This window comes from Thunnus maccoyii, chromosome 19, assembly GCF_910596095.1.
Source record: "Thunnus maccoyii chromosome 19, fThuMac1.1, whole genome shotgun sequence".
In the NCBI taxonomy this organism is placed as follows: domain Eukaryota; kingdom Metazoa; phylum Chordata; class Actinopteri; order Scombriformes; family Scombridae; genus Thunnus; species Thunnus maccoyii.
In genome coordinates this window covers 1,950,812-1,967,279 of record NC_056551.1, presented here as the reverse complement: position 1 = coordinate 1,967,279, position 16,468 = coordinate 1,950,812, and the positions used below count along the sequence as shown (strand labels likewise).

The 16,468-nt window shown below is 37.8% G+C and overlaps 1 protein-coding gene across 1 annotated transcript; it reads left to right on the top strand.

Moving 5' to 3' along the window:
• The first annotated feature begins 4,379 nt into the window (after positions 1-4,379).
• On the top strand, positions 4,380-10,487 carry psmb7 (proteasome 20S subunit beta 7). The gene is made up of 8 exons (XM_042396145.1): positions 4,380-4,484; positions 5,954-6,047; positions 6,545-6,642; positions 6,916-7,056; positions 7,211-7,326; positions 7,650-7,708; positions 7,806-7,957; positions 10,262-10,487. The coding sequence occupies exons 1-8, from the start codon at positions 4,423-4,425 to the stop codon at positions 10,371-10,373; spliced, it is 834 nt and encodes a 277-aa protein (XP_042252079.1). The 5' UTR covers positions 4,380-4,422; the 3' UTR covers positions 10,374-10,487.
• The last annotated feature ends 5,981 nt before the right edge of the window (positions 10,488-16,468 follow it).

Genomic DNA, 16,468 nt, shown 5'->3' with positions numbered 1-16,468 from the left:
GAATGAATGAAGACAGCAAGCGGCGCCCACATCTCCACACAACCCTGCAGGAAGGTGTCACATTGCTGGATTTTGTGTGAATACAGAGCTTCATCCTGTCTGCTGTGGTCTCTCTGCTCTGCGTGAGTGTAGCTCAGCCCCGCCCTCGGTCAAGCAGACACACAGACCTGCAGCTCTTCATACATCCATGACACAGAGACAGAGAGCAGAGCAGAGCAGACGAGAGAGAGGAGATAGCAATGTAACCTGGTCACTACACTATGAGTCCCAACCTCACACCCTGCATGCTATTATTGGCTGGGGGCTACACACCCACCACCCAAAGGTTGACACCCAGAAGCTTCCCAAACACAGCAAAATAATATAAAAATAATAAAATACAGGCAGAGGGCAGAGTCTCTGTAAATAAATACACCACTACACACTTCTAGTGAGTCATAAGTGATGATTGAGAGGGATTATTTTTGTATGAGTCTATACATTGTATCTACTCCATGTCCCCCATTAAATCGTCCAGAAACTATAAATATGCAAATATACTTGATTTCAGAAGTTTAACTGTTGGACACAAGATGTCTCCTAATTAACTGAAAAGTCCATTCTCAATATATGTGCACTGGAGGCTTCAAGTTTCCACATCAATCACACTTTTATACGTTGAATATTGGACCAGAATTGGAAATTGTGATGTCACATAATGCTTATAGGCCCACCCCTTAAAACTGGATATTTATTGAGCACATAGAAACATCCCACTTTCGCAGATGAATGTGAAAACAACCTTCCATACTCAAACTTTGCACATACATCATCCTGCACAGTGAAGCTCAAACATTCAACTGTAGGAACAAGAAGAGAAACATATTGTTGAGTGGAGCGGGACTTAAATATAAAAATGTTGCCACTTTAAATAGCTTTGAATTAAGAAATAAAATGTGTGACATAATGGCATAAACAGTGTCTTCTGTGTCTGTCTTCTTTCATTGTAACTATATGATGCTCATATTGATAAAAAATATTCAAATCCAAGTCAGAGATTGATTATATCATTATATTACATTACATGTTTGCTGTATAATTTTCCCAAAAACCCAGTCTGACATGTGTGGTATTTCAGAAACCTTTGAGATATGGAGTAGAATTAAGGTTAGAATAAAGCTCTGTGAGTTTAAGCAATGTTTAGCCACAAAACGTGAGTTCTGATGGAGCCACTGGTCATCCTTGCAGATATGAAGAGATTAATGATGCTGATGTCAATAGGTGCAGCGTGAACACAAACTTTGGTTTTTGGAAACAAGCTCTAGCTCTTTGCAAATATTTGCAACACATCCCTTCAGAATACATATTACATGCTGTGAAACATGAATCTTGTTATTTAGTCCAAGATAATATATTGGAACATGAAGGCAGTGGATGATGAGAAAACAGACACACTTCCTGCAGATTAAAGTCAGAGCACATTAAACCTTTGTTATCAACCACTGAGATCCCACCGATTACACCTTCAACCACCTGTTTTGTCCACTCTGCTTTAATGAAGGGCTTAATCAACATAATGCACTCATCTTGTTGTGTGGAGGCGCCCTATCTGATCTCGTCCACCTCACTGGAGACCTTGACATCCAGCTGGCATCAAATTGGCATCAGTCCTGTTCAAGGACAAAACAAGGCAGCGTGACCCAAATACACACTGATACAGGCCCACAACTGCTTGGGACGAAGCAGTACAGTTAACTTTTTACAGAAAGTGAAAAATAAACACTGTGCAAATATAGTTTAATACTTCACTGAAAAAAAAATAAAGGGATCCTGCTAATATATACTTGTGTGTGTTAGATTGCTTTTCATCAGTAGTTGTGGGAAATAGAGTAAATAACACATGGAATCAAAGAATTACAAAGTTTGTTGCATCAGTACAGCTAATTTAAAGATAGAAATTGTCATTGGTAGCTTGGTTAATTTAGAGTTTTAACAGTTGGTAACACATTTCTCAATACAGAGTTCACTTTTTCAAAACTCTTCACACAGTCAGCACAACAGAAGTCACTACAACTCTCAACTGTTGATCACTATTTATTGTTTTGACACAAGATGCATTCAATGACCACATCTTTCAAAATACATGAACTATTTTGTCATTCAAACTCAACCACCACTAAACCTTTGTGTATTTAGTCCTTTTTTTTCTTGCACATGCTTGCGTATTGTCAAACTGTTAAATTTACATTTTAAATCCTAACACAAAATTACTGTGAATTCTCCTGTAACTTGCTACTTTCCGCTACATCTAAAAAGAGAACAGAAAAATAAAAATGCAAAAACTCCTAATTTGGACATACAACACTGAGCTCCTCATTTCATTAGTTGATGACTTTTATGAAAGACTTGTGGCAGGTGAGGAAAGGGGGCAGTTGATACTATATTAGTAAAAACCCAGAGCGCCTTGCCAGATTAGAGGATTTTGGATTGCTAATATCAAACTCACCTCATCTGGTCTGTAATTCCACAATGTACTCAATGGTTTTTACATGTCTGATCAATATTCATGACCAGTCACATTGTTATCACTGGTTTTCCAAGCAAAAATCTGTCACATTTAAACATGTAATTTAAGGCATAAAACTGTAAGTTAGACTGACATTTGCTACTTTCTGCTACATCTACATCTAAATCTCATTTCATTCCTTGATGATCTAGGCTGTATGAAAGACTTGTATCAGGTGAGGAAAGAGGGCAGGTGAGATGAATCCAGAACATTTTGTAATTGACAAAGTGGTGCAGAATGGTTTACAGCCAGTCCTTCCACCTCACTCTCCATTCCTCAACCCCACAGAGGAATTCTTCTCATGGAGATGGAAAGTTTATGACCACCAGCCGCATGATCAGATGCAGTGAATGCTGGATGTCTGGGCATATTTACAAAAGGAGTCTTTCCCAGGTGTATTGCAAGGTGTGATGAGAACTTGTGGCCAAATGCAGAAGACAGGGTTAACTTGCACTCTTGTATTTCTATATCTGTAGCTAGTTTTGTGTCGCATCACTGGAATTACTTTAGTTTAATTTTGTATACTTGGAACTGAAGATACAAAAATCTAAAAAAGAAAAGAAAAAAAACATATTGTAGCATTTCTGATTCACTTCTGTGAGATATACTGTAAGGTAGCACCCTCCACTGTGTCTTTTACATCATTGTGTAATGAGTGTTTCTGTTACGAGACAGATGTTGTCAGTGTTCTGGTACAAGAGATGACCCTGAAATATGGATGAAGTGTTTTGGTTGCATTAGTGCATTTTGGACGTCACATCAAGCTGAATGTTTTGAAAAAGTGAACCCAGTATAGAATATTTTTACCTATCTATCTGCTTTGTTCAACAGGTGGGTCATCAGTACCAACTGGGAACACATGGCGTCGGCGTAAAGCCTGGCTGCACCTAACAGCTTCCTCTCTGCTGCTGCTCTCTCTGCTCCTCCCTACAGGCACCTGTTTTGCTTTGTGTTACCTTAGTTTCTTCTTCTGCAACATGCATATACATCTGTCACCCATGCACACCTTACACAACTGAGTTAAGTCGTTAATTTGTTCAATTTGATTTAATAAATTATCTTTTGTTAAAATTCAACATGGTGTGTCCCCTGTTTGTTGTGGCCAAAGAACCAGGTCACAACAACATGACAATAGATTCTTTGAATAACTCTAAACTAGAGTTAAAAAATAAACTGCCTGGTGCAAGACAATAGTGTTAACTGTGGTTTATAGTCAACAGGTTGAGATTGGAAGAGCAAAGATATATTTCATTTCAATGTCATTCATCTTATTGCTGAATATTATTCATCTATTGCACTACAATAGAGCTACTTGCACTACATTACATTTTTTTCTTCTTTTTGTCACAGTTTTGATTTGTATAATATTATCTTTATTTTCACATTTAATAAAAAAGAAAATTGTATTAAATTGTTTATGGTGAAAAAAAAAAAAAAAAGGTTTTCTGCCCCTTATATTATGTGTAGCATTGTTCCCATTCCTCACACTTTTATCACTGTTCACTTAGATGACTCAAATAGGCCCATATTTAAGTACCCAAAGATGTTCATATGAATGGTGCAGAGCAGCAGGGAGCCAGCAGGGAGCGCTCGAGTTTAAGAGGTCTTTAGGGAGGATAAATGAGATAAATGAGATAAATGAGATAAAGATAACTAACTTCAAGTCAATAGCGTAGTTAATGAACGTGTCCGGATCAGGACAACTGTGGTTAATGGGACCTTTTCGGGGTTTGTTTTGTTGCTATAGAACAAAACATGCGAGTGTGTTATGATTTTCCTCAGCTTTGGAACAATAAAGTACAACTTTACCAAAGGTCCTTAAATGCAGCATCTATAATAAACCGCTTTCTTCACTTCCCGGAAACACATTCACCAAGATGGCGACATTGACAGTGAGCCGGGCACCTCTCGGGGGTTTCAGTTTCGAAAACTGTAAAAGGTAAAGCGCCTTTCAATGGATGGATAATTAGACTGGAATAATAACACCAAGGAGTTTTAGAAGTTTTTACCGTTTGAACGCAGACGTTGTGTGTAGTAGATGGCTATTGATAGAGCTTTCCTTGTGATGCTAGCTCACGTTGAGTGACTACTGCCTTCCATACAATGACTCAGGCATTTCTACACGCTAGCATCAAAGTTTAGGTCAACTCAATTTTCACTTATGATAACTAGGAAAATATATGTTTTATAATAGGCATTTAACTTATGTTTATTAGTGACGTTACCGAAACAGAGTAGGTCATTATATTTTATTTAATTTGTTTTTATAAGGAAAGCTACGGGCGGAACGGTGATACTCAGCCCGCTAATGTTAATTGTTAATAAATAACGTTAAAACAACCACACCGCAAACTGCATAGAAAAAAACGGTAAAATACAGAAAACACTGTATGAAGGCAGTGTAGAGTAAACATGTTATAAACTAGAAAGCGCTTATAACTTTAATACAGTTCTACAGTTTATAGTGTTAAGTGTCCTTGTTGGGAGCGTAATGCTGTTCATCAAATGTTCAGTTAAATATAATGAAATGTTATTAGTTAGTTAGTTAGTTTGTTAGTTTCCTCGCTGTAATATTATTTACACGTTAAACGCGAAATGTGTTAAACGCGATATCCACTGGTTCGAAAAGTCCTTTTAAAAGAAGCATTGATTTAGGTTTCCATAAAATAGAGGCCTTAGAAGGCCTTTTCTATAACTCTTAAATTTTATTCACAAAGATCTTTAATATTTAGTAGCCTGCAATAATGTTAGTTATAAAATGTTTTTTGTGTATATGATTTTTAGCTAAACCTGCCAGGTTATTGTTCCAGACTCTAACATTAAATGAATGAGTTATTTTTAACTGTTAAATTTATCATCCATTCATTCATTGTTTTTCCTCCTGCTAAATAATTTTAAGTCTTATGATCCCTAATGGTTTTGAGTGATATCTTTCATGCTTTGACTCTGAAACAGAAATTAAATAGTCTTGAAATGTCTTAAATGTAACTTGGTGAAGCTGCAGAAGCTGGTTAAAAATAAATAAATTCACATTTAAAAATATAATAATTAATATTATAAATATTTTTAATATACCCAAATGGTCACATCCCATAAAACCTCAAAATCCTAATATGGTTTAAATAAGAATATACTTTAATTATCTAATTGTTTATCTTTCTCTCAATGGAACCTTAAAATCCTAATATAGTATAAATAAGATTATACTCATTGATTTAAAATAGATTGACTTGAGACAGACATGATTTGTCAAAAGTGATGCTCTCTTTGCTATAAATAAAGATGAGTTTAGTAAGTATAGAAATGGAGATGAGTCAATTGATTTTTGTGCCTATTTAAAAGTGCCTTTTTAATTTTTTTTCCAATTTTTCTTTCAATTTTTTTAAATTTTTTTAATTTTTTTTTTAGAAATGCAGTTTTGGAGGGCGACGCTAACAAGGTGGGCTACAGCCTGCCTGCTGCTCGTAAAACAGGAACCACCATCTGTGGTGTTGTCTACAAGGTGAGTGGGTTATTGTTCATCACATGATATAAATGCATATTCAAACATACTGCATAAAGTGTATTAACACACTGGCCAGCATGCATGCACAGAGTGGTCATGCTGTTCTTTTATTCTGTCCTTTTTTGCAGTTTGTTTTTCTTTTTCTCCTGGTGCATGTTTTTTCTCAGGAGACATTTATTTATAGATAGATAGATAATATCTCAATGGAACCTCAAAATCCTAATATAGTTTGAATAGGAATATACTCATTGACTTAAAATACTTGTTGTAAATTAGTTTTTTAAAAAGCCTCAGGAGACTTGTAGTGGACAGAAAAGCTCAGTGACTTACACCTGCTGAGTTGTCTGAACTTCATTTGTTGCTATGCACTTCCCAGCAAATACACAACTACATAGATGACAAAACATGAAGGTGTCATCAACAAGCTGATTGTTCCACTTTGCTGAAAAACAGCATTTACTGAATCTAAATGATGTTTTGTGTCTCTTGTGAAGGACGGCGTTGTCCTGGGAGCTGACACCAGAGCCACTGAGGGCATGGTAGTGGCAGACAAGAACTGCTCCAAGATCCACTACATCTCCCCCAACATCTAGTAAGTGACAGGAGCTCAGGTTTACAGTCAGACAGTTTGGGGAGTTTGTTTGCGTAGCACTCACATTGTGTGAAACATTGAACAAAGAAGAATGTTGGTGACGTGTTGTCCAGTCACCATCTTCGGTGGTAAAACAAGTATTTGTATTTCCTACACATTAGGGCTTCAAGGAGCTATGTGATTTGTACAGTTTTCTCATTATCAAGCTTGAAATGATGGAGTTGAGATGTTGCACACCTCACAGACTGCTATCTAATTGTGTTTATTGTCCAGCTGCTGTGGAGCAGGAACAGCTGCAGACACAGAGATGACCACTCAGATCATCTCCTCCAACCTGGAGCTGCACTCCCTCTCTACAGGCAGACTGCCACGCGTTGCCACCGCCAACCGCATGCTCAAGCAAATGCTCTTCAGGTACGTTCCTCAGTCTATATCAGCATACAGCATGTCGAGGGACTTAACACAAAGTGTCACATACTCCCAAATGAGTCGTAGTTTTATTTTAGAGTTGGTCTTAACAAGTTAGAAAGTGTCAGATATGAGCGTGCGTGTGTGTGTGTTTTCTCAGGTATCAGGGCTACATCGGGGCTGCTCTGGTCCTGGGTGGAGTGGACTGTAACGGTCCTCACCTCTACAGCATCTACCCTCATGGCTCCACTGACAAGCTGCCCTACGTCACCATGGGTCAGTCTCAACACAAACATGAACACCACTGTTCTCTACATGCTTCTCAGATTTCAGTCACAATCTTGATGGGTTAACAGTTGTCAGTTTTGTTGTTTATCACCATGATGGAACATAATTTGAATCGGGATTAGTGCATTAGCACAGCAGAGATTTACTTGTTATACCAACATTTATTATGGAAGCGAGGTTTAAGGACATCTGACTTAATAGTGTCTATAGAATCAGATCTATAGTCTTTAGACAACAGCCATGCTGGTGAAAACACGGCTGATGTCAGGTGGATGATGTAATGAAGCAGCTTTTCTTTATCTTTTCTAAAGGCTCCGGGTCTCTGGCTGCTATGGCAGTGTTTGAGGATCGCTACAAGCCTGAAATGGAGGCAAGTACAACCTGCCACTCACATGTAATATATTCCTAAGAAGCAGGTCTGTTAATCATTGGAGCATAAATGATGTTAAATGTGTTTTTACTGAAAGGAGGAAGAGGCCAAGCAGTTGGTGCGTGACGCCATCGCTGCAGGTATCTTCAATGACCTGGGCTCCGGCAGCAACATTGACCTGTGTGTTATCACCAAGAGCAAGGTGGACTACATCCGGCCCCATGATGAGGCCAACAAGAAGGGGGTCAGGTGAGGAAAAACACTGGTTTACCTTAATTCATCCATATTATTCCCCTCTGACTCCCAACATGCAACCTGGGTATTATTTTTGTATCTGTATGACATTTTCTCACTTAAATTTAGCGTTGTGGGGATTAGACTTAAAATCACTGATTTTGAAAGTGAGCAAACACACCGGGGTCTGTGTAAGAACTCTTTGAGTTTTCATTTCCAGAAACAGAGATGACTGTAACTCTGAGTAAGTGAAAGTGTGAACTTTCTTCCTGTGTCTCCACCTGTAGCAGCTCAGTCATTCTGTGTCAAACCACAGAAGGTTGTGATTTTATTCAAACTTTGTTTATATCATGAATGGCTCCCAAAACCAATGCCTGTAAAATATTTTTGTACAGATCCTCTGTTTTCATATTTTTTTCAGCCCCTGGATATTATTTCGTTTTTATAGCCTCAAAAGTGTCTTATCTGGAAAGCCATGTTTGGGCACGAACAAACTCTTTCCTCATTGAATTCAAATGTGCTGTATCAGGATAGGTATCGTTATCATCCAGCCATAATGACCTATAATAAGAAAATATGGATTTCTTTACTCCAACCAGTATTCCAGAGGCTGGGACACATGGAAGTATAGATAATAAGGGAAGACCCTGCTTCTTCATTATAGAGAGTTAAAACAATGCCTATGTGTATTTATCTATGAAGGGAACATGGAAGGACACTTTGTATACTAAATCACCTTACATCAAGCTATATACCATTTCTGTCCTATGAAAATGACCGAAAAATGCTACCACACCTTGTTTTATTCATAATATCTTCATGTCCGTTAGTGGTAGAGACTTCAAATATTGGCACAAATTAATAAAAGATTGTGTTTGAAGAACAATAATGATTGATACCATGTGGGTTCATAATACCCTCAATATCATGCTCGTTTAGGAATTTTGCACTTTTTTCCAAATCTAGGGCCTTATAGAAAATCAATGGGCATGAAGTATAAACATCTAATGGTTCAGTCATACTGAGAACATGTTTGTCTTCCATCCTACAAAGTTTGGTGAGGCTAGGAACAATACTTCTCAAGATATTAACTAAACATGGCTTCCCAGATAAGGCTTTTTTGAGAGTGTGAAAATTTAAAAAAATATCAAGGGACTAAAAAAATTGGACTTGAACAAAAATATTTTACAGGCCTTAAATTTGGGACCCAATTATTATAAAGACAAACTTTAAACAAAATGTGAGACGGTGCTGCAATCACTCTCCTGGATTCTGTCTGATGTGACATGAAGCAGCTGTCAGACACGCTGTTACATTTCCTCCTTAATACATCAAACATCAGTAATGTGCAGAGTTTCATGTCAGGACTGTGTTTAACTGTTTAACTGTGTTTAAATATTACACATATATTCATAATGATTCCACTCTGTGATTATATGTAAATACTCCTGAACCGACAGCAAAGACTTCCAGAGTTTAAAACACTCTGCACTTTTTAACAGCATTTCAGCGACTGTATTTCCTCTGACTGTACTGTCATTAAATACTTTTAGCCAAGATTAATATATAATATATATATATACTTACTCACAGTTTGCATCTAGACAAGTTTTCAACTGCAGATTAAAAAGGTCATGACTGGATGGGACTGAGCTTACAATAGCAGGTCTTATATGTTATCGTATCTTATATGTATTTCATCCTCAGTTGCTGCCAGCTGTATTTATACACCGGATTACAGATTCAGATTCCACCTCAATAACTATGTTTTTAAAAATTAATGTATAATATACAGTAAAGTTCCAGCACTTTATCATCAGTATTGATAATTGATTAATTGTTGGAGTCAACAGTTTTATCTGTGATATAAGGAATGCATGTGTATAGCGGTACATTGCATGTCATCTCACATCATTACAAAGCATGTTGTAACATGTGACTCATTGACTTTACTATCACTTGATGAACTTGTGGATGACTTGTTGTCTTGTTGCTTGTTCTGCTTGAAGAGTATTTGAGCTTGAAGCCTCTCAGCTGTGAGTACTGAAGTGTATTTTGGTATCAGTCAACAGCCGCCGCCTCTCTCACTCATCTGTAATTAGAACTAACCAAGTGTTATATGGATGGACTTGGCTTGCTCACATCACATAATGTGCATGGCTGTCTCTGCTGGATAGTTGTGTGAAGTGGTGTGCTGTGCTGATGAAGATAAACTCTCTGAGACGTGTGGAACCACAATAAACAAGCCCAAACAAAAATTTATTGAATGTAACTGATGGGTTTAAGTGAAACTTACTCTTCTCCTTCTCCCTGATCTAGAGCTGGTGATTACAAATACAAAAGAGGAACCACCGGTGTCTTGACGAAGGTGGTGACCCAGCTGAACTTGGACGTGGTGGAGGAAACTGTACAGACGATGGACACCTCCTAAAATACTTGTACATTCTATTTCTTGATTTAACTTGCCCCCTCAACACTATCCCTCAGAATTCCTGTCCCAAATAGCATGTTTTTCCATGGTTTACAATAAAAGTGTTCGAGTTCACGTTTTTGTTCATTACTGTGTTTAAGTAGTTTGACTCGACAGTTTTATTTGTGGCTCAACAACTTTAAAGACAGTTTAAAAAAGTCCACTTGCATGAAAAGTTGCTTGCGGAACTGTAAATTATTCAGAGATGCCTGTTGTGAGGTTGAACATAGTTAAACCAATTATCAGAACAAACGGTAGAAACAGCTAACAGTTTAAGATGATTTTTTGGGGGCATTTTAGCCTCTTTTGTATAGGTTGACCACAGAGGAACAGACAGGAAATCAACCCAAAGATTTATGATATGCATCTTCATCACTAGGCCACCAAGATGTCCATTATAACAGTTTCTAGCACAAAAAAGAATAATTTCCTGATATTAAATTCATTGTCTGTATTGGTGGAAACCAAGTTTCAAAATAATCTTGAATAGAGCTGCACAGTGTTGGTCTGTTATTTAATTGCAAATACACAATGTTAAAACATATTTCCAACTTGATCCCAATTCATTCCAAAATGGTATCAAGTATCGCTGATCATATCAGCTGTTAGTTCCATATGAGATTTCAAAATACTAGTAACCAGGTTTCTGTTGAACAGTTTGACCTTTGAATCCTCAAACCAGCTAAATGTGCTAAGCCTGCTATCCTGTCTTTATTGACTTTAGCTTACAGCTCTAGATTCCAGCAAGCAAACATCAGGACAAGGAGAGAGGTTCATATTCATTATTACTGAAACTGAATGAAACACGTCTGTCCAGCAGGGCAGTGCCGCAGTATGTCAAAGTAGCCACTTGTCCACAACCATGCCAGCAGAGACCAGAGGAGCTTGGTTCTATATTTTGAAGTGTGAAGGGAGTGATATAAGCTTTGTGAAAGAATACCTGTATACCTCTGAGTCTGACTGACTTGGATATGTCTCTCCAGAGGTGAGTGAAACTCCTAAATCTTGTTTTTGTTGGGACAAAGTCTGAATGTTGAGATCAGAGGAGTCAATCAACATCCTATACAGACCCGAGACAGTACCTGTGGCAGAGGCTAAACACCTGAATTGTTTATCTGTCTCACCATTAAGATCACCATTGGGAAATCTGTAGAAAATGGATCTTAATGAGGCATACTGTAAGACAGTGCTTATGTTGAATTTCAAATAGTGAAATCTCTGATTCTCTATGATTTGTGGAAAGTCTAATAACAGTTTGACAGAATACTGATCTTTTTATGAACTTTATATCACATGAGAACTTCTAGCTCTGTGGGTGGAACAAGATGATACCACAGTGAGGATGAAGAGGTCAATTTATTTCTTGTCCTTTACAAGATCCTCCAGCCAGTCCCAACTACCTTTGTTTCTATCCTTCTAGCCCCAAATCAGCAGATATCTGCTATTAAATGCAAGCTAATACAAATACACCCTCTTTCTCTTGACAGTGATTTTTTTGTGATTGATTTTAGGCTTTTTGTCCTTCCACCAAAAAACACCCTGTTTAATATCAATAATAATAATACATTTAATTTGTACTGCACTTTTCATTTGCAGTGAATCTCAAAGTGCTACAGCGCTAAACACATATAAGCTATAACAAAGAGAAAGCCTTCCTGAATAGAAAGGTTTTTAGGTGTTTTTCAAAATAGACTAGGGTCTGTGCTGCCCTCAGATGGTTAAGAAGGCTGTTCAACAAGCTTGGTGCAGCAGAGTACGGTGTGGAGCTTGGTACTGAGGGCCTGAAGGAGACAGGGAACCGGTGCAATGAAGACAGAATTGGTGTTATATGTTTGTGTTTTCACGCTCTCATCAGGATCCTGGCAGTGCTGCACTGAATGTACTGGAGCTTCTCAGTGCTTCTGCCAGGGATCCCTGTGAAGAGCACGTTGCAGTAGTCCAGTGTTGAGGAGATAAAGGAACAGAAGTTTCTCTGACAGGGTTAGAGAGGGGCGCAGTTTAAAGATGCTTCTGAGATGGTAGTAAGAGGTTTTTGACAGATGTCTTATATGGTCATCAAAAGTCAGTTGAGGGTCAAACCTAACATCCAGATTAGTGACTGAGGAGGAAAGGAGATGTCCTAACTATCAAAGGTGAGATGAGGTATGGAAGATGACCAATAGGGGGAGCTTCAGTTTTGCTGCTGTTTAACTGGAGGAAATTTGTGCTCATCCAGTCCTGTATCTCCATTATACTTTCATTTATATTATTAAACTAAGATTTTGGAATATACAAAAGAACATAAGAAAATAATAAGTTAATCCTGTGAGAATGTAACTACAGTCAAATTCGTCTAATGGGCTCTGAGCGCTACAAAAACGCGGGTGATCTACACTCCACACTGTACCTGAACGCATCCATTTATAGTCCCACTAGCTTCTCTGTCCTGTCCTCTACTCTGTTTGTCGGTGTTTGTGTTTAGCTTAGTTTGTCTTCTCCTCTCCTCCTCCTCTCAATCAGCAGCAGAGCGAGGAAGAGGAGGACAGGATGAAGATACTAACTGATGTCTTTGTTCTTCATTCTTTCTAAACTTCATTCAGTATTTCGATGTCATGAATATTATTTATTTTACTGACAATTTTGATATCTTCCCAGTGAGATATTATTGAATTTATATAGTGACTCTGCTGGTGGGAACACTACTGTTGCTGCTGTAGAGACGATATTTTGTCATATTTAAATTATAAATCTATTCTAATCCTGTTCTGAATTTGACAGCTGGTTAGTGGCTGCAGCTTGACTACGGGAAGATGAGAAAATCACTGTTCAGATCATCCACTATAAGCCTGTTTCACAAATGTTTTGAGATTATTTTCTATGGCACACAGTGTGTGTGTTTTTTAAATAAATATTGTAATGATAATGGTCCAAAATAATGTGAACATGCATATTTTTTAGTCAAATAATATTTTCTTGGAGGCATGTACGGCGTGCGCCGTGACCCTGCCAGCGCAGCCGAGCCTTTGGGGTGAGTCTGCATCGGTTCTGATGAAAAGCCACTAGTTTGGGCCCAATAACACTGAAATTGACAGAAACACATGAAAATGCATGTACGGCGGGGTTTAGTCAGTGGGGTTTTAGTCAGTGGGTTTGGGGGTCCCCAAACCCACTGACTAAAACCCCAGTGGGTCTTTGACCTGCTTATTTTATTTGAACTCTCTGCCAGACTGCTGTAGGTCTGATTATTTAATCAACTAGATAACGTCATAAAGCAACAATCATGTTATAACATTGAGGTTTTGCTACTTATCTGTTTTGATATCACTGTAAACAGAATATTTTGGGGTTTTGGATTGTTGGTGGGATATTCAATGACATCACCTTGGGTTCTGTGAAACTGTGATGGGTATTTTTTGCTATTTTCTATCACATGCATGCACAATTTTTTCATCTTTAATTTCCAGATCATTTTTTACTACAAACACAAAAGGAGGCACTTAAAAGTGAGTCCACACGGAGCAAAATTTAATGTCTTGTTGCACAGAAAAGTACAGTTGGTAGAAACATGGCACAATACTTTGGAGTGAAAAGTCACAATTCAATAAGTACAGTAGATGGAACAAGAAGACATGTGCACAGGATATACAGTAAGTTGTCTAAATATGATGCAAACTCAAAACTTCCACCCTTCCTACGAATGCAAAACATTTACCTTACACTTTTTTTTTTTTTTATCAGCATAGAACAAAAGTTGTCATTAACAAATTGATTAAAATAACTGTCAACCATTCTGTGTGGTAAGGCACTGTTTGATATCATTTATAAAAATATTCTTGTTCAGTACTATCTGTCAAAATGACTTTCACAGCATCTCATTTCTATGGTGTTCACAGTAACAATGGTCTATATTTGCACATAGAAATACTTTGAACAAATGGCATTCTGGGATTGAACATCACATAAAACTGAAATCTTATGCAACATCTTTGGAACACTAGAAAAATAAAATAAAATAAAAAAACACCCACCACCATGGCACGCACTGTTATTCTTTTTTTTTTTTTTTTTTTTTTAATTTTGTGTGAGTGTATTTAGATTTGTAATAAGCAGATACTGCAGCACTGGATATTGTGGATTTTCTTCAGTTTCCAGGGAGAAGGGATGATGATGATTTCAGTTCTAAATTCCTTTTTATTACAAAGCTCACCTTTAATCTTCACTCAGAAAAAAGATGGTTGATGAAGCAAGTTTTTCTTTCCTTCTTAATTCCACTATCAACACTGAAAATGATATGCAAAAATCTAAGCATTTAGGCAACATAAAAAGCGACACAAATTCAAACTATAACTCACGGCTAAAAGGATGAAGTCAGAGGTCGGCACAGTTTGTGAGTAATTAGTTCACACAACGGGACTGGGCAATAAGAAAAGTTGAAGTCCAGTCTTTTTCAAATATTTTGACAAACAGAAGCCAAGAGCAGCTATGGTGGATGATGATGATGATGATGATGATGATGATGATGATGATGATGATGATGAATTTTTCTAGGCCCGCTGTCTGAAGATCTCAACTTTTCTCTTACTTTACATCTATAAAGTTGGGGGAATTGCGAAACTGAACTGAAGCAGCAGGGGCCGAGGTATGCTGATGCTTTGTCTTGTCTTTATGAATTGAGTTCCACACTGTCCTCTACATTTCCCAAAATGCAACGGAATTATATCTTTCGTTAGACCCCACTTGGCTGGTAAACATCCTGTGTTTCAAATTCTACATCCCTAGTTTGTAAAAGAGACATTTATAGTCTCCATAGCCAAGCTGAGATAACCCTGATGACATCACTGTGACATCATCAGGGTTACTTTTTCAGACTCCTGCAGAATACTTGTTTCTGATTGGCCAGAAGGTGCATATTGTACACAGAAAACAGTATGGCTCTGATGCAGTGTCCTCATCAGTGCTTTTCTGCATGTTTGAGTATGTTGAGAACAACAGTGGAACACAAACTATTGGTTCAAAATAAAAATACTTAAAGCCACTTGCCAACAATCAAGCAGGATAATACATTATTGCTGTATATAGGAATTAGTCAGCTTTATTTCACCTGCAGCTGGTTCAAAATGCAGCAGCGAGACTCCTCACTGGTACCACGAAGACAGACCACATCTCCCCTGCACAGGCCTCTCCTCACTGGTTACCAGTAAAGTACAGAATTGGTTTTAAGATTTTTTATCTGTTTTTAAAGCACTGCATGGACTGGCACCAGGTTACATCTCTGTTAGCCTCTCATTAGATCCCCACCCCCTCAACTGATATTTTTAAAACCTGTCTTAAGACCCATTTCTTATCTTCCGCCTTTTAATAGTCATCATGAACACATCATGAACGATTTTCTTTCCCCATTAATTATTGGTTCTCTGTGCAATGCTGTTGTGTTTATTATTTCTTTTATTCTACACATTAATTTTCCCCTTGAGCACAATCACCAGTTCTGCAGTTCCCCTCAGCTCTACACAGCTTTTTAGCCTCTTTTAGTTGATTGTTTTGTTTTTCTGGTCTGTAAATGCTCATCAAGTTGGTTTTCAGCAGCAGCAAACAGCTGATGAACCCACTGTACACTGCCTGCCTAGCAGTAAACAAACACAGACAGTAGGCCTACATAGATCTAGATAACTCCAGAGAGCTCTGAGGTCTAAACAGGCACTTTTGGCAGGTACCAGATATACGTCACACTACCAGACACTTGGGTGGGTGTTAAGACAGAACTAAAGTTAGCAACTAGCTGGTGAACATAGTGGATCATCTAGTGGCTAAAGAGCCAGATATTTTTGTCGGGAGTTGGCGGAGACCAAAACTTTATAAAATCTATCACTGTTTTGTTTACAGCTGGTTGTGCTGCCCCCAAGTGGCCAAAAAATCAATAAATGCAACTTTAAAGATCATTAAAAACATTCTGCATTGTTGACCATGGAAATAGTAGTTTGACAAAATAATTTTGACTCAAGGTGTACTCACTAGCTTTTTCCAGAGCTTTCAACTACATCTGACAGTCATTTGTCAAAGCTGTAAGTGACAACTGA